The sequence below is a fragment of the Cheilinus undulatus genome, linkage group 5 (assembly GCF_018320785.1).
Source record: "Cheilinus undulatus linkage group 5, ASM1832078v1, whole genome shotgun sequence".
In the NCBI taxonomy this organism is placed as follows: domain Eukaryota; kingdom Metazoa; phylum Chordata; class Actinopteri; order Labriformes; family Labridae; genus Cheilinus; species Cheilinus undulatus.
The window spans coordinates 13,935,983-13,957,905 of NC_054869.1; the positions used below are offsets into that span (position 1 = coordinate 13,935,983).

The 21,923-nt window shown below is 39.2% G+C and overlaps 2 protein-coding genes across 2 annotated transcripts in view; both read left to right on the plus strand.

The window, feature by feature from the left end:
- Nucleotides 1–6,423: 6,423 nt before the first annotated feature.
- The window catches only part of hpdb (4-hydroxyphenylpyruvate dioxygenase b), a 35,000-nt gene continuing 19,500 nt past the window's right edge, over nt 6,424–21,923 (plus strand). The window contains exons 1-2 of the mRNA XM_041788554.1: nt 6,424–6,584; nt 8,498–8,553. Coding sequence (XP_041644488.1) covers nt 6,575–6,584; nt 8,498–8,553 — 66 coding nt within the window. The 5' untranslated portion in view covers nt 6,424–6,574. The remainder of the gene's footprint in view (nt 6,585–8,497; nt 8,554–21,923) is intronic.
- On the plus strand, nt 8,822–10,559 carry LOC121510495 (apelin receptor A). The gene has a single exon (XM_041788555.1). It carries the CDS (start codon nt 8,942–8,944, stop codon nt 10,025–10,027), a length of 1,086 nt encoding a protein of 361 aa, XP_041644489.1. The 5' UTR covers nt 8,822–8,941; the 3' UTR covers nt 10,028–10,559.

The window sequence follows — 21,923 nt, forward strand, 5'->3', positions numbered from 1 at the left end:
ATTTCTTTAGAAAAAAAGGGTCATAATCAATGCTACAGAAGCATAAATACTGTCTCTTTTGTTTTAAATCCCTGTAAAAATCTGAAGTTTACATTACCCACAGTCAAAACCTGCCAGCATTTGAGTTACAAAAACAGAAAGGACAGGTTGTAGGATGTGGCTGTCTGTCCTTTTAGGTCCCTCAGTGCCACACTTATGCAGCTTGGAGCCGATATATATAACTATATATATGAAGTACCCACAGACAGAATGTATGACCCCTATCCAGGTGGCTTGCAATGCTCAACTAGAATCGTTCAGTCCAGCTTTGCATGCATTTGCAGGCTGTCTTTACAGTTTGTTTGTGAGACACTGTCCTGTCCTGACATTTGCAGAATTTTTTTTCCCTTCATTCAACTTTTGTCTCACCTCCCTGCTTGCACAGACTGCAGAAGTGCATACACTGAATCCCCAGTTAGAGAGTTTTCTATGTGGAGTTTGCACAGTCTGTGCATGCACGGGCTCCCTCAGGTACCCTGGCTCCCACAGTCCAAAAGCATGCTTGTTAGGGTAATAAGTGGTTCTAAAGTGAACATAGGTGTGAGCATGAATGTTCGTCTGTCTCTGTATGTCAGCCCTGTGATTGACTGGCGACCAGTCCAGTGCGTACCCTCCTCTGACCCAGTGACAGCTGGGATCTGCTCCATAATAGATGGATGGTACTAATGTAGCCTGAAAGTGTAGCCTTCTTGTCAGCTTTGATTTTTGTAAACTTGTTCTCAAATCTTTAGACCCCACTAATCTTTTTCTTTCTTTTTAAGTTGATGGTGATCATTTTCTAGTAAAAAGTCAATTACTTTGGATAGCTAGGAATATTATAGAGTTAGTTTGAGTAAAGTTGGCACATGCTTTTATTGAGGAGTTTGATACTTTGGTTAACACTTTAAAAGACATGCTGGAGATTTTTATCTTGAATTCCTGGTGCACTTATAGTCATAAAAAGATAAATTATTCTGCACTTTTTGCACTGGAATATTGAGAGTAGAAATAGAAGCATATAATTGTGTTATTTAACCAAATGGAAATGGAAAATATATTTAAACAGGAGGGCTCTTGATTTTTTCCAACATAAACTTGGGTTACATCTGCCTCTCTACTTTATTATACTTTGTACAGCCCCACAAATAATTCATCTAAATCCCTGGAAAGGAGAACTTGTCTTTTAGCCTCTTACTAAACAGAAAAAGTGATCTTTTTGTGGATTTTACGCCTTAATTGGCACAGGCTTGATTTGAACCTGAATGGTCCAATAACAATTTCTGTATGTGGGGTGTGCGAACACAACCACAACTCGCCCTTGGATGACGAAATTTAAAAAACAGATTCTCTTCACAACAGGTGCATTGCTCATTAAGAGAAAAGTGCTGAGAGCTACAAATCTGAAACAATAGCTTGGCCTTATCAGCAGAGATTTTTCTAATGATGGGGTGGGGTCTCTGTTCGGCTCAGTGCTGAGGTCAAGAGACTGCAGATGTGGAGGAAAGATAGCTGTTTGTGTTACAGCTGACCTCAAGCTTAAGAGTTTAATTTGACACAAAGAGAGCAACACAATGACCTCTGGAAGTTATTTTCATAACATCTCATTTCAAACAATGAGATTGTACAGCTTTGTGATTGGTAGTGATTTTCTTTCATTGCTGTTACATCAAACATGCACACAATCAGCTGCCAGATGGTTACATGCAGTAAGAATACTCATATTACTATGTTAGGCTCAAAATAGGAATTTAAATTAATTTTAAATAGAGCTGTTAATTGATTTAAATTACTAATCATGATTAATCACATCACTACACTGTGATCATGATTTAATATACATTTAAAATACTACCATTTACTTGCAGTTTGGTCTTAAGTTAGTACAAGTATGGTGTCAAGAAATATTAAACAAACTGGAGTTTTTAAACTTTATTTAACATCTTAGCTTAGTTGTAATGGTTTGTAAATTACAGTGGCTTAATTTATTGAGCAGTAAAGTGTATAAACTTCAAACTACATCAGGAGGAAAACATTAGAAGAAAATAGTCTGCTGCAAAGTGAACATTAGCTGTGCTGTTACCCCGAGGTACTTATGGTTGCTCATTGATGTCCAGTGGACTCCCATCAGTGCAGTGAATGTAGCTTAGGCCAGCTGCTCCACTCTTGTTTCCTTTTCACTCCCATACAGTTCATGTGGCAATAGTTTTTCTTGTAGGAATTTTGTAGGATGGGTCACGTGAGGTGATCTGGATGACGACTTGAAGCCCCTTGTCTTTAGTGATGTTGATGTCTGCAGTCTTTGGTGACCCCTTTGGTGAGCATGGATTCGCATTTTCCACACCTACACCCCCAGGTAAGTCGGGATCACTCATGCTCAAAACTTTAAAATGAAGTTTCTCTGCTCTCTCTTTCAGCCTGCTGACTCTCCATCTGTATAAGTTCTTCTTCAGCGTACTCCAGTTCACACAAACAACCTCTTGTATCCACAGTAAATGGCATATCATCATCACTAGAGTTGAAATCCCTCATATTATCTTTGTTTAAGCTTGGTGTGGAGTTATTATCCCTGTAGAGGTCCACAGACCCACACAAAATGTAAAAAGCTGCATCATAAATTAGCTGACACAGAGGTTTTTTGGGGGAGAAATTAAGTGCTTTGTACGTTTTCAACACAGCATGCAGGCGAGCCAACATATTTTCTTCACTCATTTTTACATAAAACTCATTAAACTATGTAGATAAAACATTCCCATCTACAGCCATTATGCCGTGGATCTCTCTGAGCTCGTAATAACCACAGGAGCAACTCTCACAGAAATAACTGGAGGCTAATGCAACTACTATAGCCAAATACCTCATACGAGCTAACTTTAAAACTCCCAAAATCTCCCTTTAATGACCACATGACCCTGTGTTGGTATTAGCTTCTTTGTTAGCCTTAACTTTGGTTTTATCTAAACCTCAGTTTGGCAGCTTTTTAAAAAGAAATTTGTCTTTAAGATGACCTGGTGTCACTCTGCTACAACTCTACACCCATGCAGTCTCTACAAGTCTTCAGCCCCAGTCTTCAGTGCAGTTTCACTGTCTAATCAAGCTATAGCTGCAGTTTGACTTCACTATGCATGTAAACTTACTGAGTGATCCTCAGATAACCTTTGCCTTGACAAGATGCCAATTAACAAACCCCTCAGCAGGAGCAGCGCCCTCGCACATCTGAGGGTGTGGCATGACTCCACAGCACAGGAGTGCGACATCGTCTGACACAGCAGAGTCAGCACTTAGCAGGCTAACGTCAAAGATGCACGACTTTGACTCACAGGTTGATATCAGATTTGACCAGGTTGTTACGAGCATATAAACAAAGACACAATTTACTACCCCTAAAACTGCAGTGCATAAACACAAAAAATGTAGACAGTAGAAAGAAGGGATTGGTTTTAATGACAGGAGATAAGCTCACCTGTAAGCTGGGCCTCCATGGCCTTGTTGGTTTTGAGCCCAAGCTTCGTGGGTGTTCATTTTTGCTTTGTTTATTTTTAACAATAAATAATGACTAGTTTAATTCAAATTCATGGGTGTGGGTAATTTGTCAAGTTTGGTAACTTGTGCAAGTTGGTGTCTTTTTGTCCTCTCAGCAGCAACCACCCACCTGAGTCTTCTGACATCATTTAAAAAATGACACATTAACCGCATTGCAGACAGGCATGGTGTGTTAAAAACAATCGAGCAACCTAGTGACATCTCAACACAGCTTAAACACATAGTTTATTTTCCACATGAAAACCAGTCCAAAACATAAAATGAAGGCAGCACAAAGAAGATACCCCTGCCTGATACCCCCAACAAGGTGCCAACACAAATCAGGGACATTTATGAATTACTGTGATCTTTACTCCTCTTAAAGTGTGTTCAGCAGGGATGGCATGAACACATGGATCTATCTTGTGTCTGATATGACACCACGGTGTGACCCTAACCCCCATGTAGGCCTGGTCCCCAGGTTTCTCAGCAGCCATGATTTGTGGGACCCTGGGGTCTGCTGCATCAGCTGCAAATCAAAGAAAGAGGAGGGGGCATCTGTGTGCTGCCATCAATTTTTACACTTCAAACAAACCTCAGGTCACGGATTACACCTTCAGTCACTTATCTGCAGACTGGAGCTGACACAAGTCCCCTGAAGTCACCCATCAGAGACTCCGCTGAACTCTGCAAAGATGAATATCGTTCATCTGGATCGGGACAGGGCTGGAAAACAGGGACGAGAAAGCAGGGAGTGACATGTGGAGGAATAGCCATAGGCCGGACTTGAACCCAGGCCGCACACGGAGCGCGACCAAACCACAAGACCATCTGCGCCCCGATTTCTCATTGTTTTTAAGTGAAAATGAAGCTAATGGTCAAAGTGAGACAGAAGTAGTTACGTCATAGCAGAGGGGTCATTACAGCAGGAGATCAAAAGCAGTCACAGCTGCTGCAGACATGTGTGGTCCAGGCCTGAGACACAAACCCTGTGAGACGATACAGAACAAAATAAAAACATGAAATGAAAGTCTTACAAATATTATTTTATGAGGAAAGAAATAAAGACAAAAGTAATCCCTCACTCCCAGCTGATAATCACCCTCCCTCCCCCAACCTCAGGACCAGCAGCAGGACTTTATCTTGGCACCTAGAAAGGCTCCGATTAACAAGTGAGGAGCTCCTCTGAAGATATCCAAGACCACGGTCTAATCTGACCATCTGTTTCTTATCTGCTCGCCTTTATTTTTTAAATTTACTAATTTATTTGTATAAGGGATAGCAGGTCTGTGAGCAGCAGGCGGCCAATCCTCTCCCTGGGGAATGAGGTAGAGGTGGGACCCACCTGGTGTGTTTTCTTACTTTTTTTACTGTATGAGCACTGTTTTCCAAAAATGACTTTACTCTTAGTTATTTAATTTTTTGACCAACAGCAAAATTTCTCTGAAATAGAGCCCTGTTTCTCTCATCTGACAGTTACAAAAGTTGTCTATCAGTGAAGAAATAAGGTACCATCATTTTGCTGTAGTCCTATGAGACCAGCTCCATGTGCAGTGCAGTTATTGCAGACTGAGAATTCAGAGAAGTTTTCTTCATTCTTGAAGCATTAACTGTGATTTCTGTGCCATGAAGATTATTTGTTTCTCCCTGCTATCACCACTAGGAGGCCTGAATTGTTTACAATTATTATATCAGTCTAACAGCAATAAACAATGCTCTTTTGGTGTCTAATTTTAGGTCAAAAATAACATAATAATTACAATTACTGCCTTGATGAACCACACTGTGGTGAGTTTTGTACTCAAGTGAAAATGCAGCTACTCTGGTTCAAATTTACTTGAGTAGAGGTAAGTAGAGGTACTGGTCTATAAATCAACTCCAGAAAGTGAAAGTAAGTCTATTAAAGTTTAATCAAAGTGCTGAGTACTGAATTGCTACTTTTGATACTCAAGTGGATTTTACAGTGAAATATCAACCCCCCAAAGTATACATAAGTAAAAGCAAGTGTTTCAGACTTTGTAATTTTGTATCTGACTTTGTAAATTTGTTCTAAGTGTCTTAAAGTGTTTTGATTTGAGATTTTGTATTGGACTTTGTAAATTAGTTTCAAGTTTTTTGTAAAGTGTTTCAGATGTTCAGTTTTGTTTGGACGTCTTGTAAATGTTTATAAAAATGTTAATTTGTCATTTGTAAAAATGTTTTGCTGATGTAAATGTGTTTTATGAAATGCAAAAATGTTTAGGTGAAAGTATTTCAGACATTGTAATTTTGCATTGCACTTCCAGGCCACCGTATAAAACAACTTTTGTAGGTGTGACATTTATAAACAAACTGATAAAGAGTAACTACAAACACCATTTTTATCATACAAACAATAAAGAACCATAAACACCTTATAACCATCATATAGGTTACATCACCCACCTTTAAGACATTAACTGGAGCCCAATAGCCTGCCTGACGTGTTCCTCTTTAAGCTACAACCAGCAGATAAAGGAACATGTATTTACAGCATGTATAAGCCATCACCTGGACTGAAAACGATTTAGAAATAGACACTGTTAGCTCATGCTGGTGTCAATGTGAGGTTTCCTTTTGTTTTTGTAGCAAACCGGTGTGTTTGCTTCTCCTTTTCTCATGGAAATGAATCCTCAGACTTGAGAATTGAATTCACACATGCGCCGAGCTACATGCTGACTTTTAATCTAATCTCAAAACAGTTTGAGATTCACTGTCGATCTAATTACAGCTGCAGCCCATTATACACGTGACTTTAATATTTCTGACGTGCTTACGCTGCGACGTTACGTTTGTTTTATCAGCAATTCGCGCGAAAACGGACGAAATGAGCTGCGAAATGAGCCCTAACTTTGTAACGGTTTGCACGCTAACAGCCGTTAAAACGTCTTTGTTATTTAAACGAGAGGAGGTGAACTGTGTCCAGACCTGTTCCACTGTTTCCTACATGACATTAGACACGTTTTTACGTCGACTTTAGACGTTTTTTGCCGTCTCAATACAAATACGTCAACTGAAGATGAAGACAGGTTTGTATATTTTAAGGCTTTATGACGCCATGTATTACCTATAATAGACAAAAACTGACTCAGTTTCAAATTAATTATCAGATATAATATTATAACTATAATACTATTTATTATCATACCCAATTGATAGATTAGTGGAGCTAGCTAGTTGGACGTTGTAGTATTGATATAATATTATTTGCCAGAAGTTGTAATAAGTTAGTATTAGGGTTGCTTAGAAAATTATAGGCTATTTAATGGCATCTTTTTGCTCAAATTAGAAGAAAAAAGGTCAAATTTCCACAAAAAAAAGTAAAAATGTGTAGTAGCTCATTAAAGAATATAATTTATGTATAGCTTAAATGGCATAACACCTACTACATATTATACATATTATTAAATGTCTAAAAACTGTGTCATACCTCTACATAATTTGTTCTTGACATTATTCTAAGAATATTATTGGCTTTATTCTTTAAAGTCAGATGACAACCCCAGACAGCAATAAAAAAACCAAATAATAAATTAGGTTAAATCTCTATTGTAGGCAGGTATACAAACTAGTGTTGTTAGTCAATTAAGGAAGTGAATCTGATTAATAGTACGCTTTGTAATTAATTGCAATTTATCTTATGTTATCTTATGTTGTATCTTATATGTTGATGATTTGAGAAAGATTGCATTGCTGGAAGATTTGAAGACACTAGTGTCTGAAAGGACATGTTTCTGAATGGCATCCAGACTTTCTTCTAGCTCTTGAAACAGAAGACAAGGTCTGTAGAATATGGATTTTAACAATTAAAACAAAAAAAAAAAAAAAAATCTGAAACACAGAGAATTTTAACATGTTTTCACCAAAATCACAAAGTTACTTTAGCCAGTTGTGTGATGGCATCAGAGTGTGATAAATCAGCATCCGTTTAGTTTTTCAGAGTTCGTGCCGATCCTTGAAGAGTCTTAAGTCTTGGAATGCTTTATTTTAGCTGTGAAAGTTCTTAAATTACAGATGACACTTTGACTAAGACATGTCTGTATTCAGTCATTGTTTTCTGGCTACATTTATACAATTTTAACCCTTTTCCACATTGTTTGAAATCGACTGAGCAAACCTGCTCAATTGTGTTCTGACACATAACACTCTACAGTATACTGGTTAAATAGAGGCAATAAATGTTCCAAAAATAATATATTTTGCCCGATTATAACCCCCCAAAAATCAAATTTTCTTGAACTTTTCAATTTTTCAATAAAAGTATATTAAATAAAAAAATGTAGCCCTGGCCTGGTGTAATGAAAAATGTTGCATGACTTTCCTTTTAGAGCTTTTGCTACAAAAGTAGAATTACTCTTTTTCAGTTCAGGTCTTCAAAAGGTCAAAAAGTCTTATCTTTTACCTGTGACAGGTCTTAAATTATAGATGGCACTTTGACTATAATGTGTTTTTATGCAGTCACCATTTTTATACATTTATACATTTTATACATTGGAATCTGCTAAGCAAATCTGCTAAATCATGTTCTGATTAAAATCACTCTAGAGTATATTGATTAAATAGAGGAATTATGTGCCAAAATTCATATAATTTATTTAGGCAGATTATAACCAAAAAAATCTATTTTTCCTGTACCATTTGGCATTTCATAAAAAGTGAATTGAACCAGAAAATTCAGCACTGGCTGGGTGTAAAGAAAAATTGCATGTTTTTCCTTTTAGACCTTTTGCTGCATATTCAGGTCTTAAAATGTTTAAATTTGAATGTTTTAAGTGTGCAGGAACCCTGTCAGTAGTCGGGATCTAAAACAAAAGCTCTGGTCAAGTGTTAAAAAGATCTGAGATCCAAAGAGATGTTGTATGTAAAGTCTGATTTGAAAAAAAGGTTTTGTAAGGTAAACTAAAAGTTGTAGCTAACTAATATTTTTAACTCTCTCTGACAGGTTGTTCCACATTTCCTGTAACTGTAACTGGATTTGTCCAGAATTTCTTAAAGTTGGTAAGTACTGTTTAAAAGTTTTAATAAACTCCGTATGTATAAGTAGGCTTTAACCTGTCTAAGGGGTCTCCTGTTCCTCTGCACTGAGGGATGGCTCCCTTGAAGAGGTGAGAGAGAGGGGGAGGAGAGGGAGGGGGCTGAGAGATGTTTTACTGGGAGGAGTAGGAGGGAGGAGGGGGTCGTCCTGGGAGGGAACAGAGGGGTGTGGAGGGCTGAGTTTAAAAAGGCAGCCAGCGCCAACAGTCAGTCACTCTCACACACAGTCAGACCTCTCCTCACACTCACAGCAGCAGTGATCTCAGCAGAACTACGATCCTCTCACATCCACTGGAGCTTTGGATCTGTACGGGACTGTATTTAAGGATTGTTTTAAAGATCTTTTTGCAACATGGAGGCCACCACTGGGGAATATCTTGATAACTATGACTACTATGATGACAATGAGACTGCCTGTGACTTCTCGGAGTGGGAGCCTTCATACTCCCTCATCCCTGTCCTCTACATGCTCATCTTCATCCTGGGCCTGTCGGGTAACGGTGTGGTCATCTTCACTGTGTGGAGGTCCAAATCTAAACGCCGTGCTGCAGATGTCTACATAGGAAACCTGGCCCTGGCTGACCTCACCTTCGTTGTGACCTTACCTCTGTGGGCTGTCTACACAGCGCTGGGCTACCACTGGCCCTTTGGTGTGGCTCTGTGTAAAATCAGCAGCTATGTCGTTTTGGTGAACATGTATGCCAGCGTCTTCTGCCTCACCTGTTTGAGCTTTGACCGCTACCTGGCCATAGTGCACTCTCTGTCCAGCAGTCGGCTGCGCTCTCGGGGGACCATGCTGGCCTCCTTGGGTGCTATCTGGTTCCTGTCTGGGCTGCTTGCGATGCCCACGCTGCTCTTCCGCACCACCGTGAATGACCAAACAAGCAACCGCACCACCTGCGCCATGGACTTCAGCTTAGTCACCCTGAACCAGAGGCATGAGTACCTCTGGATTGCCGGGCTCAGCCTCTCCTCCTCCGCCCTGGGTTTCCTCCTGCCTTTCTTAGCCATGACCATCTTCTACTGCTTCATCGGCTGCACCGTCACACGCCATTTCAACAACCTGCGCAAAGAGGACCAGAAGAAGAAGCGTCTCCTAAAGATCATCACGACACTGGTGGTGGTTTTTGCAATCTGCTGGACTCCCTTCCACGTCTTGAAGAGCATGGATGCACTCTCCTACCTGAACTTAGCCCCGAGCTCCTGCGGCTTCCTTCGCTTCCTGCTGCTGGCTCACCCCTATGCCACCTGCCTCGCCTATGTTAACAGCTGCCTCAACCCGTTCCTGTACGCCTTCTTCGACTTGCGCTTCCGTTCCCAGTGCCTGTGTCTGCTCAACCTGAAGAAGGCCATGCACGGCCAGATGAGCTCCATGTCGTCCACGCTCAGCGCCCAGACTCAGAAGTCGGAGATTCAGTCTCTGGCCACAAAGGTGTAGAGAAAAAGAGGAATGGTGGAGCGATACTGCAGGCCGGTTTTAGCTCCCACCACTGGAACACTTGTAAAAAAAGACTTAAGGTGTCCGTATTTCAAAAGCTGGTAAGAAGAGATGATGAACTTTAAATTGTCACTGCTCACAGTAATGAAATCAATAAAGAAGTGGACGCCTTGTAAAGTTTTCTGGACTTGAAGCTAGAGCCAGCTGGCTGAGCTCTTTAGCTACTTAAATTCTCAGAGAAAAATGTTTATTTTTGTTCTTTCTGCTCTGCAAACCTTCTCATTTCTACCACGAAAACACACACTGATTACGGGAATTAAGACTCAATTTACATGCGAATCTGTTTACACTGGAAGAAGCATAAAGCTGTACAGTATTTTCATACCATAGCCTTTTTTCTTGTTCAGATTTATTGATGTTTTGTTTTAGAAGCACTTGTTAAATAAATGAAAATGTGAGCAGGGAAATCCAACCAAGCAGATGCAGTGTCTTTAAAAAGCTGGTTGTTTGTGAAGGTAGAAGCCTGAGCTGCAGGGGGGAGAAGGGGGGGAGTCGTAAGGGGAGAAAAGGTGTTGCAGCTTAATTATATAGTTTGCAGAGAGGAGACGGGGGGCAGACAGGCAGATGGCAGTTGACAAATGTTGCTGGGGAGCAGGAGCGGCGTGGGTGGGGCAGAGGGTGGAGGGGGTTTCGCGCTGAAGTCACGGCACTAAAGGGGACAAAGAAACTGTAAATAAATGTTCTGATTTGATGCATATATGTTTTATTTTTTGACATCACTGTAACTAACTACTGTATTAAAGATGTGATCTATAAACCAGATCTCTTAGATTCATTCTGAGTGTGTGTGAAAGTTTGACTAACAGCTTTGATAAAAGGTGAAAAAAGCTAACATAGCAGGTCTTTTGAACTCTGACTCATTCATTAAACCTTCAGTTTCACATCAGTTTCATTACACCATCATGTTATCTCAGAGTTAAGTATCTCCTGAGGGTAAAAGCTTTGTTATGAATGTTCTGCATTTGGTTTACACCTCAAGACTAATAGATCTCTAATCTCTATTGATTCACGGTCACTATCCAGACTGTAACTGGATTATGCAAAGTAACAATCAACTTGAAAGTGTGTATTCAATACTTAGCTGTGATTACCATCTGATGTAGTTCTTAAAATATTTGAAGAAGCACTGCGGTGGGTTAAAAACTAAATGTGTTTTATTTTTCATTTGCTGCCTAGCTGTAAGTGGTAGATGCAGTCAGCCTTTAAGTCTGAGTCATTTTGAAGTTCCTGTCATAAAAAGGTATGTTTTTGTCTTCAAGTGTTGCAGAGTGCCTTCTTCTTTAGATCTATGTTGAGTCTTGTGCTGTCACAGCACCTGAATTTTGAGATTTGATATCACACAAGTAAAAATTTAAAGATATCAATACCTGTTTCAATGCACAGCAACACCAAGTATGGGCAGTATGTTATTCATTATAAAAAATCGCTGTGCCTGTGGACTGATTAAATTGCATAAAACATTGGCAGTGTTTTGCTACAGAAACATTGCCAATGTTTTTGTGCTGTCAAGACAGTGTGCAAGAGTTTGCCAGCAGTATTTTGTGGATCAGTTCCTCTTCTGCTCGACTGAAATAGATCAATGGTTCCCAAAAGGTGTGCTGTGGCAAACTGGCGTGCCTTCTGGCAAGTCTAAATGTGCTTTGGGGATTTGAACAACCCTATGCTATTTCTACTGCTACACAGATACTAAAGATACTGAAGCTTGTGATGAAAAAGCCATTTTTTATAGACATACATGTGCTGTGCCTTCAGATTTTGGCTTGTTCTCATGTTTGACTGGGACAAAAAAGTTCTAAAACCACAGAAATACATGTAATTTAAAGTTGCAGTACTTTTTTATAGATTCAAGTAAGATTTATTGTAATAATTACAGGTGCACAGTTTTGAATGTTTGCTCATATCTGATATGGCTATATTTCCAAACTGATTTTAACCAATATTAATACCAATACTTAAAACTTTAATCCTTAAAATATGCTAAAGTTAAAAGAATGAGGATGAACAAAACAAGAGACTTCGCCTAAAACTTCACATATGTATTCACATACAGCTGATATGTACAACCGATACTTTGACTGTAAACATTATACCTGCTGATAACAATTTCATACTTGTACAAACCAATTTTTAAAGTTTCAGTCCAAAACAATTTTGATGTTTTATGCAGTTTAGATAGTAAGCAGGAGTTTTTCTGCAATTTTGGATCATTTCAGTCCTCTGTTATGCATCTCTATTACAGTATAGATGTAGTTTTTTTAAGTTCTGGTAATTTTTCATACCATGGATCATTAAAACAACAGAGATTGTACCATTTTAACACATTGTTTTGAACAGTCGGAATATTTTGGCAATCTTAGTTGTGTTTCTGTATATGTATGTATATTAAAGAGCCTATAACAGCCTAAAATAGCCCACAAACAAATTGAAAAGTGACTGTTTGAAGCTCCTGGAAGGAGGCAACATCCAGTCTGCTTTACTTTAGTAAGTCAAATACGAAGTGCCTTTAATTCATGTGAAACAATGTTATTTACCATCACAAAAAGACTGTCAGCATGTATTCAGGACTATCTATCCACAGGAGGTAAAGCCAACGAGAGCCCACATGTTCACTGAATAATAGGGTCATTACCAACGAGTGACTCTTCTGAGGGATCCTTTGATTTGACAGTAATGAGCTCTGTTGGACATAATCGCCGTTTAGAGATGGCGGCAGTGGGGGGGAAGTGGGGCTCTAATCCTGGCAAGAAGTTGGGCCATGGAACAAGTCAATATTTGTCCCCGCTGACAAGAGATTGCAGTTAGAGCGGTGGTCGGGGTGCAGGGCGGGGCCGCGCTGAGAGAAGGGGGGATTCTAAGTGCAGATGCTCCAACACACTGGGCAGAGGAGTTTGCGGGAAAACAGAAATAAGAGAATCTGTAGATGAGGTGAGGGAGGGAAAATCGCACATACTCGAGTTTGCTTTGCATCATATTTTAAAGTAACAACATATGGGGAACGGTAAGAATGTGAAGCCACATGATTCATCTTGTCTTAGTGTGTGAGAGATCATATGTTACTTATTGTCCATCCTGGCGAAATGGAAGATTTGGCGGCGGCAGAGCTGGAACGAGATCACAGGATGGTTCAGTGTGATGTATGTGAGGGCTTCACCTTGTTCATCACAGACGGACAGTATAAGCATTACTTAAACACACAGTTAGTCTTCATATAGTTCAGCTGGAAAGATTTATAAGTGGAGATTTTTATGGTAGTTTGAGTGCAATAAGTTCATTTATACAACAGTTAGCTCAGACCGAGTAATCTGGTTGGACAGGAGGCATTTCAGTGCAGATATAGAAAAGAATGCCACTACAATGGGACTTTTCATCTGTGTACTATTCAGTCGCTGCCAGGTGTTTTAAATACTGATAAAGAATTCAGCAGAGGTTGTTTACACAGCCTCACACAGGCCAACAAAATAACTGTTAACAGACTCATTTAATGGTTTCAAACATATGGATAAATGAACAGAATTTAGAGAAGCTGATGCATGAAATATATAAAGTAGAAACAGTGCATAAGGATTTTTATGTGTTGCTTTGCAACAGACCAGATCCAATAAAGTTCTGGAGCTATATCTGTAGGTAGAGCTACATGAATGATGAAGTAAACAAAACAAAGTAAATCATTGTTTCTTAATAATTGTACTAAAACATGCAGCCAATCAAAAGACACATCCGATTGATTTAATTGCAGAATCTTCTTAGTGTTAATTTGTTTTGCAGCAGATGTCTACACAAGCAATGTACACTATAAATAAAAACAGAAGGCCAAAATACTTGCATGCTATAAAACACCTAAGGATTTCATCATGGTAGATGTGTGGTGAGATATGAGTCCCAATGTGTACAATGGCAACAATGCCTACAGTTTGTTTAAAAAACCTAACGGATTATACAACAAATGACCTCAGATGTCTGTTTGATTTGGCCTTCCTGGTAAACCTCCTCCCATTGGCAGGAGTCTAAACTCTAACAGTGTGGTAAGGGTCTTCCTGGATTGTATTTACCTTGTGTGTGGCAAATGACGTGATAAACATGGCCTGGATCATTGAGGTTAATGACAACAATCTTTTGGCAAAAGGGTAAATCAAATTCAAGGTTGTGTATACTAAATACCAGCACACTGTGATTATCTCTGGCACTCAGTCTGTGGTCTTGTTCCTATGATTGTTACACAGCTGTGGTGGTATCCAAGTTATCGTTACTCCCTCTTGTGTATTTTCGCTCTACTGCTGTATTTTTTGTTGACTGTCCACTTTCTATACAAAACTCACAGAACTAATTTAGGGGATGTGGACCAAAACTTATCAGGGACTTTTCAACTAAACTGCATTTCATGATATATTTGGATGTTTTTTTATCTACAAAGAAATATCAAAAACAGTCACTTCTAAGTCAAATCCACGTAGATCAAATGCAAAATGTCACACTGACACTTTTATGAACAGCTCGCTGCTTAGTGTCAACATGGACAGGGGAAATTACATCAAAATAAACTACTACTGCTACCACTTGAATGCTTCGTCCAGTCTAGTACTAGTGAGTTCACATGAATTTGTACGTAAAGACGAACATCAAGGCACACAGCGGGATGTTCACCATGCGCTACAGCAACACATCTGTTTAGAAGATATTATGAATCATCCATAAAAGCCGTAAGCTGTGGAGAGGACAGGAGGTCAGACCAGCAGCCAGTGAAAAGTCCCGATGCGCTGGAAAAAGTCCTGGTACGCTGAGGGCTAAAATCTAGAAATGGCGGTACTGCATGCCGGTGTTCTGATAATTTCTGCTGCTTTATCAAGAAATGCTTCTGCAGCATGAAAAGAAAGAAGAGTCTAGCCCTAACCCTCACCCTCACCTTAGCCTTTTACGCTTGTGCAAAGTAGCACATTTCAATAGGTTAGTTGAAAAACACCACCCCACTTACACCCCTGGTTTTAAACTTTTAAAGTGCAGCCTTCTTAGCAGCTAACATGACTGATTTAGACTAAAGGCCACCTAAAAAAACTCAAAGACTTAAGTATTGTTTGAAAACAAGCACTTTAAACTTGTTTTCTAAAAAACATGAAATTTGAACATTTTCGAAAATCTTTATATCTCACCCTCTGGAGCAGAATCAGCTTTATTTAACAAGTATGCTAACACAACAAAGACTTTAACTCTGGTTAGCCATAAATATAAAAAATAAAAAATAAATGAAACTGAAAACGTTGAAAAAAATAAGATTTAAATATGTACAAATCCTTGTGAGGTATTTAAACTAGTGAATACAAGTCTGTGTGCATTGATAGTGTGGTTGTAATATGTGCAAGGGGTGAAAGGATGATGAATAGACATTAAGATTAAAAAATATGCAAGTATGTGGCCAGATTAACATGAAGAAGTTAAAATAGTTTAGATAACTTACATTAACTATTCCAAATGTGCATATGAGGTGAGGCGTTTTATCGCAGTGAAAGCAGTAAAAAGTTAGTGCAGGATAGTTGAATAAACAAGGCGATGGTGCTTGTGAAATAAAAGATATAAGGCAGATAGAGACATGAGATAAAAACAAGCTGAAGGCTTAAACGTTAAGTGTAAATCTTTAAATATGGCCCAAAGTTTATTAACAATATTTAAACTAATCAGCAAATACTCCAAAGACTCAGTGCAGTATCATTCTTGTGATGTTCTCCTCTTATTAATTGTTGTCTAAATTTGCTGCTATAGTTAGCCTCTGTAACAATTAGGTCCAAAACCATCATCTGTGTCACTGCTTACCTTTAAGAAAACTTTTTCATCCATCAGCTTTACCATGTGGAGACTAAAAACAGCTGAAGGCAACACATGTTTTAATCCCATACTCCTTGCACAAATCAAATCATGTTGCTTTTTATTGTTATATGTTATAAAACAGTAAGGTCATCGAAAACGTTCGGTCTTAAAGGTGTAAAAACACAAGAGCTGCAGCCAGTCTAAATGGCGTCATGTTATTTCTCCCTTGTTGACAAATCAAAGCCAAGAAGGGGTGAAACCTCTGATATCAACCTTATAAACAACAATGATGGATGATAAATTAATCACACTTGTCTTTTTAAGTGTAAAATTTCCATGTCTAAAGCTGTTGCCTATGCCAGGACATGATTTCTTGGAGTAAAATCAAGTATTAAGCATATGGAGCAGTTTATAACAGACTTTACAGTAACTACATAGGGGGAGCAGCAGTGCTGTGAGCCAGATTTCATAACCTAGCAACATCAACTGTAAGTGAGAAGCACTGTGAAATTGAGGTTGTGAGTGCCAGTGTGAAAAAAAAACAAAAAAACAACAGTTTTTAATGGACACAGGTCTGTAAGCTTTTCTGATAAACTTTCAGCTGAGGTCAGTTTTGGCGCCCCCTGTGTGAAGAGCTGTACCCATTGTGCCTCCTCTGATTTTGTGCTGTGCGCAAGTGAATTATGTTTTTAAGAAAAAATCCCATAATTCCTCCTTTGAAGAGTAAAACGTATCACTCACTTAATCTTTACTGCTGAAATGTAAACAAAGGCTGTTGTGGCAGCCTCAGTTAATCTCCTCATGTGACAGCTGCCCACTGCCAAGGATTACAACTGTTTAAAATTACTGTATAGAAGCTGTTAATCATGCTGCTCATGGTCTCATTCTCTTTTGTAGCTCATATTAGAGAAATCAGTACTAATTTACAAAGTTTACAAAGTCTGCCCATAAACTTTCATTATTAATCATAAGTCTATTATTTTATGATGCTGCAGCCATAGATCTGTATTATGTGTTGTTGTTTTTGTTCTGATTGTCTCTATCCATCTCTCTGTCTATTCCACTTTTCTCCATCCCATCCAGCATCAGCAGCAGACTGTTTATCGTGACTCTGGTTCTGCTCAGGTTTCTGCCTGTCTGAAGTTTTTCCTCACTGTGGTTGCCAAATACTGCAGAGTGCTTTTGCACTCATGTTGGGTCTCTGTAAATAACACAACACTCCCAGTCTTAAACTGGATTATATTGAATAAGACAGACTCATAACAGAGACTTTAAAGCATGGTTAAACATTAAAAGGACAATAACAAAGCATACAGCGTCCGTCTACAAACAGTACCCTACATATGAGTGTGACAATAAGACAGGGAGGTCGATCATGCATGCTGCAATGCTCAGACTTGTTGTTATTGAGATGAGCCGGCCTGACAGCTTGTCTGATTCTGTTAGCCAGCGAGCCCACGTCGGGATAACTCACCCAGAATACCAGCAGAGCAAAGCACGGGGGAACACGGGGGACACTGCAGACACAAAAACAACAGTTGTGTGTCCAAATGATCATAAATGTTGTCAGTGCTCGTGTGTGGCCTGAGTGTGTGTGACCTGTTTGTGTGTATGGGCTGTTTGGGTGTGGGCTTCACTGTCTTCTCTGAGTATTATAAGAGGGGATTCAACCATGTAAACCCAGTCATATCTGACAGTTATTTTTATTTTCTAATCAGGAGAGTAGTAGAGCATGAACCCTCACACTGATAAACATGGGTGTTGGTTGTTGGGTTCAGTAGCTGCCACCTTTTGTGAAATCTCTGCAGCTGTTTGCTGCTTTACTGTGATAATACCACAAACGACCTATTTAAACCAGTTCTTCTGAAATAAACTACTTAAAGCATCTTTTATTGAGCTATGTGGCTTTTTAACTGTCCTTATATTGATATCATGTAATAATTAAGCTACAGATAATGATACCTTCTATATTTAAGGATAAAATGGTGATATATTATTATAACAATCAACTATAGAAACCATAACAAGACTAAAACAGATTATGTATTTGTTGTTCTCTCATTATGTGATCTTGCAGCCTGTTCTCTGGGAATGATGACCAGTTCTTGGTAATTCTGGCATAACACTAAACAACTCCCAGCCAAGCCTGCGTTGTCTGCCTTCCACATTGTTTACAGTTTAGTTACTAACTGAATCCCTCCTCAGGAGTTTCTGCAAAATGAATGCTGTCGTTCTAGGTGTAAAACATTACCTAAGGAGCACCTTTTCATCTGTTTATGTTAAGTCTTAGTTTATATGTAAATAATGAATTAGACAGAGGCTTCACTCTGGCTATCCTCAGCTGTATGAGGCTGAAAAACAAACCAGTTGTCCTTCAACAACTCTTAAGTTTGATAAAAACATCATGATACAGATTTAAAGTGTATGTTCATTGCATTGGTCTGTATATTTAGAGTAATGCAGGCACACACTTTGCAAATTAAACTGATTCTGATTTTTGAGATTTTTTTAAAAATCTTTTTTGGTGAAAATGAGCTACAAGCTGTGTTGCAAAGCCAATCAGGGCATACTGTAGATTCCCCTACTTCATGAAAAGCTTCGGAAATGATGGATCAGTCCTCTGATCAGAAATAAACAAAGGTTTTTTTTAAATTCCTCATGAGGAGAAACCTGACAAAGCTTAACAGTTTAAGGGAGCTGGGTCAACTTTGCCAGTAGAACAGGCACCCACACACAGAGGCTGATAAGGGATGTTTTTGTATTTTTGAAGTTGGGTTGTATAAGGCAGTGGTCCCCAAACACCGGTACTGGACCGTGGGTTATTTGGTACCGGCTCTCACAGAAGGAATGAATAACTTATTTTATTTTGATTTTATTTACTATCAGAGTCTGACAGAAGTTTTATCTTGAAAAATGACTGGATTCACTTCTGTTATGTCCTCCCCCTGGTCCTTTTGACGCTTGTCTCAGTCACATGGTACCCAAAAATTAAACCCACAAGCTAGCTAAAATGAGTAAAACCAAATATCATTGAGAGCTTATTTGCAAAGGGAACAGCTCAATGGGAAAGCCGCATTTAAAAGACAATACCAGGAGTCCTACTAAAAATATGGCTTTGTTGCGATAGTTCTCACATGCTCACTGGTTCCACATTATGCTTAGTTGTATTTTTTGCTGCATTTTGTTTTTAATGTAGTTTGTATCATTTTATTTCAGCGTATTTATTGCTCAACCATTGATGGCCGGTCCATGACGATGTTGTCTTTCATTAAATCGGTCTATGGCACAAAAATGTATAAAAATGTATAAGGTACTTGGCAATAGCAGTGATTACAGTAAGCCCCTTTAAGACGACTCACTGGCCATTCTGGTAATGAAGCTAGGCTATACAGTGTAGCAGATGGGAACACTTTCAACTCGCAATTTAGCAAGTTGTAGGTAAAAAATGGCCCAAAAAATGTTGGCTTAAAATGTACGCTCTTTTGGAAATTTTTAAAGCGTTTTTTTTTTTGTTGTTGTTGTTTTAATTTCCGTGTTCATGGGCACAGACTCATACTCTGCATACCTACACCAACAGGTATCTTGCTCTCTAGTTTACGTTTAAGTTTCTCTCCCAGCTTTCTTTCTTCCTGCTGAGTCTCCATCTGCAGAAGCAGTTCCTCTGTGTGCTCCAGCTCATGAAAGTATCCCCGTGTCTGCAGTAAACGGCACGTCATCAGCACTTGAGTCAAAATCACTGATTTCAGTGTTGTTTTTTCTTGTTACAGGCGTTGTCTGTACAAGCCTAAAGACTTAAACAGCTGATCAGGAGATAGTGATACGCCGAGGCCGAAGAGCACACAGCCGAAGCTTGCATTGCAGAATAGTGCAACATACAGGGTTTTTCTCTGTGAAAAATAAAACACTTCAGAAATTTTTGATAGAGCATATGTTTTACACCAACATTGTTTTTTGGCCCAATTTTACTTGCTAAATAAAGCAGAGCTGCTGTACCCATCTGCTATACTGTATAGCCTTCTTAAAGAGGCAGCACTCACTGAAATCACTGTAGGATCAGGTGGATGGATGCTCTGGTTGCGGGTTGAAATCCTGACGCTGATGCAGTTTTGTGTGTGTCACCCTTTACTCTCTCTTAAGCTGTCCTATCAAATAAAGGCAAAAGTCCTTAAAATTATGGGAAAAAGTGTACAGTTTTACTTTAACAAGAATAAATTTTAAAAAGCTTCAGGACAACACTTAATTCTGGAGACTATAACGCACATTTATGTACGTATGGTTACTTGAAGCTCTTGTGAGGAAGTATTAGGTTGTTTAGATATTTCAGGGCCCTCAGGACGAAGTGAGGCAATTTCCTTTTTAAACATTTCATTTTCTCTCTGGGTTTTATTTTCTCTTTTTTTTTTTTTGCACGGGCATAGCCATTCTCCTTGGTGAGCAGAAGAACATGAGTACTCTTCCCACCCCTTAATTTGTTGATAAGACAATTACGTAGTTCACCGGACTGCTCCTTTAATCTGTGACAGCAGCATCACTCAGCATCCTCGGTCCAATCTGTAACTGAATCACATTAAACACACAAACACGCACTGACAGGTGTGCGCTCCATCCTCAGTGTGAGCTGCCACACCCAAATGGTCTAGTGAACCAAAACACAACTGGTGGCTTCCCTTCACATCTCCCTGCTGCTAATCCCACCCAGGCAGCGACAAATGCACCCTGTGGCCAGTGTGTGTTCATACGCACATGTAAACACAGATCTGACACATTCCACTGGCTGTCAACGCTGCTTTCTCTCTAGCATTCATCCACCTGTTGGCAGACTATAACACACACACCACTGGTTTTTCAACTGGTGGGTCTGGACCCAAAAATGGGTCATGAAGCTGTTGTCTTGAATGTGTGCCTGGAAAAACAATTTGGCAAAAGAGTTTATTATGTATGGGAGCCCTAAGCAGACATACAATCATGTTATTTAATTTGCTCTGCTGTGATAGTGAGCAATTTTTTGTTTTCTGAAGATCTTGATTTGTTTATCTTGTCATCTTGGGATATCAGCAGGAATGGTACGGTAATCCCTTATATCTTGGTTTTAAAAAGTAGTTACGGTTACTTTAATAACTGACATGCAGAGGGTGCTATGTTATGAGTGAATAAATATAATATTTCCTTATGTGTCTGTTCCACCTGCAGCACCACTGCCTGTGTGTAAAGATGCTTTAGAGGTGATGACAGAACTCTTGTTAATGTGCATATATGCCAGTGCATATATATTAACCTGTGCTCCATGGTACAGCGCTGGCACTTTGCTGTGGTCTCCTCTGAAGTCAAACTTTCAGACTTGCTGGTTGTATTGTTATCCATGGCAATGTGAGTTTAAAAACACTTGAATTGTTCTTTCTGTGTGTAGATCAGTGATGAGAAATGATTGAGTTTCTTAATCACCATGCGGGCTGCATGCTGCATGCTGCAAAATCAATATCAGGCACAGTTAGAACCAATTAAAGTTGTAGCTCTTTTTTTGTTAAATATAGATGAGGTTATTAGGTGCGTATTTGTTATTCTAGGCACTTGAGTAGTCTGTCACTTTTCATAAGCTTCCTTTGAAGTGAACTCACAGCCAGATGAAGCTCACAGTTGATGCAAACTGCAGAAATAAATCATATTTTAGGCTCATCTTTAGCTGTTTTAAAGCACACAGAGCATTATTAGGAGGATGGATGGATTCTTCATTAATCCCGAGGGAAATTTGAGTTTCATATTTACAGACTCTGTCTAATGATAGTTTTGGATGATTATTTTTCATTTTACCTCAGAGAGAAAGGGAGAGAAGAGGGAGGAAAAGAGAGCACATATGGGACACTGAAGAAGAGCAAAATAGAGAGAAACTTCATCTGATTCTCTGTCCTGATGTAACTCAGGTTACCTGTGGAGTGTCCAAAACAATGCTTTAACTATGAATCACTTACAGCTCTCTTGTAAATGTCGCCTCAACTTCGCAGTTTGCTTGCTGTGCTTGTGCATGCACGGCTACAAGCACCTG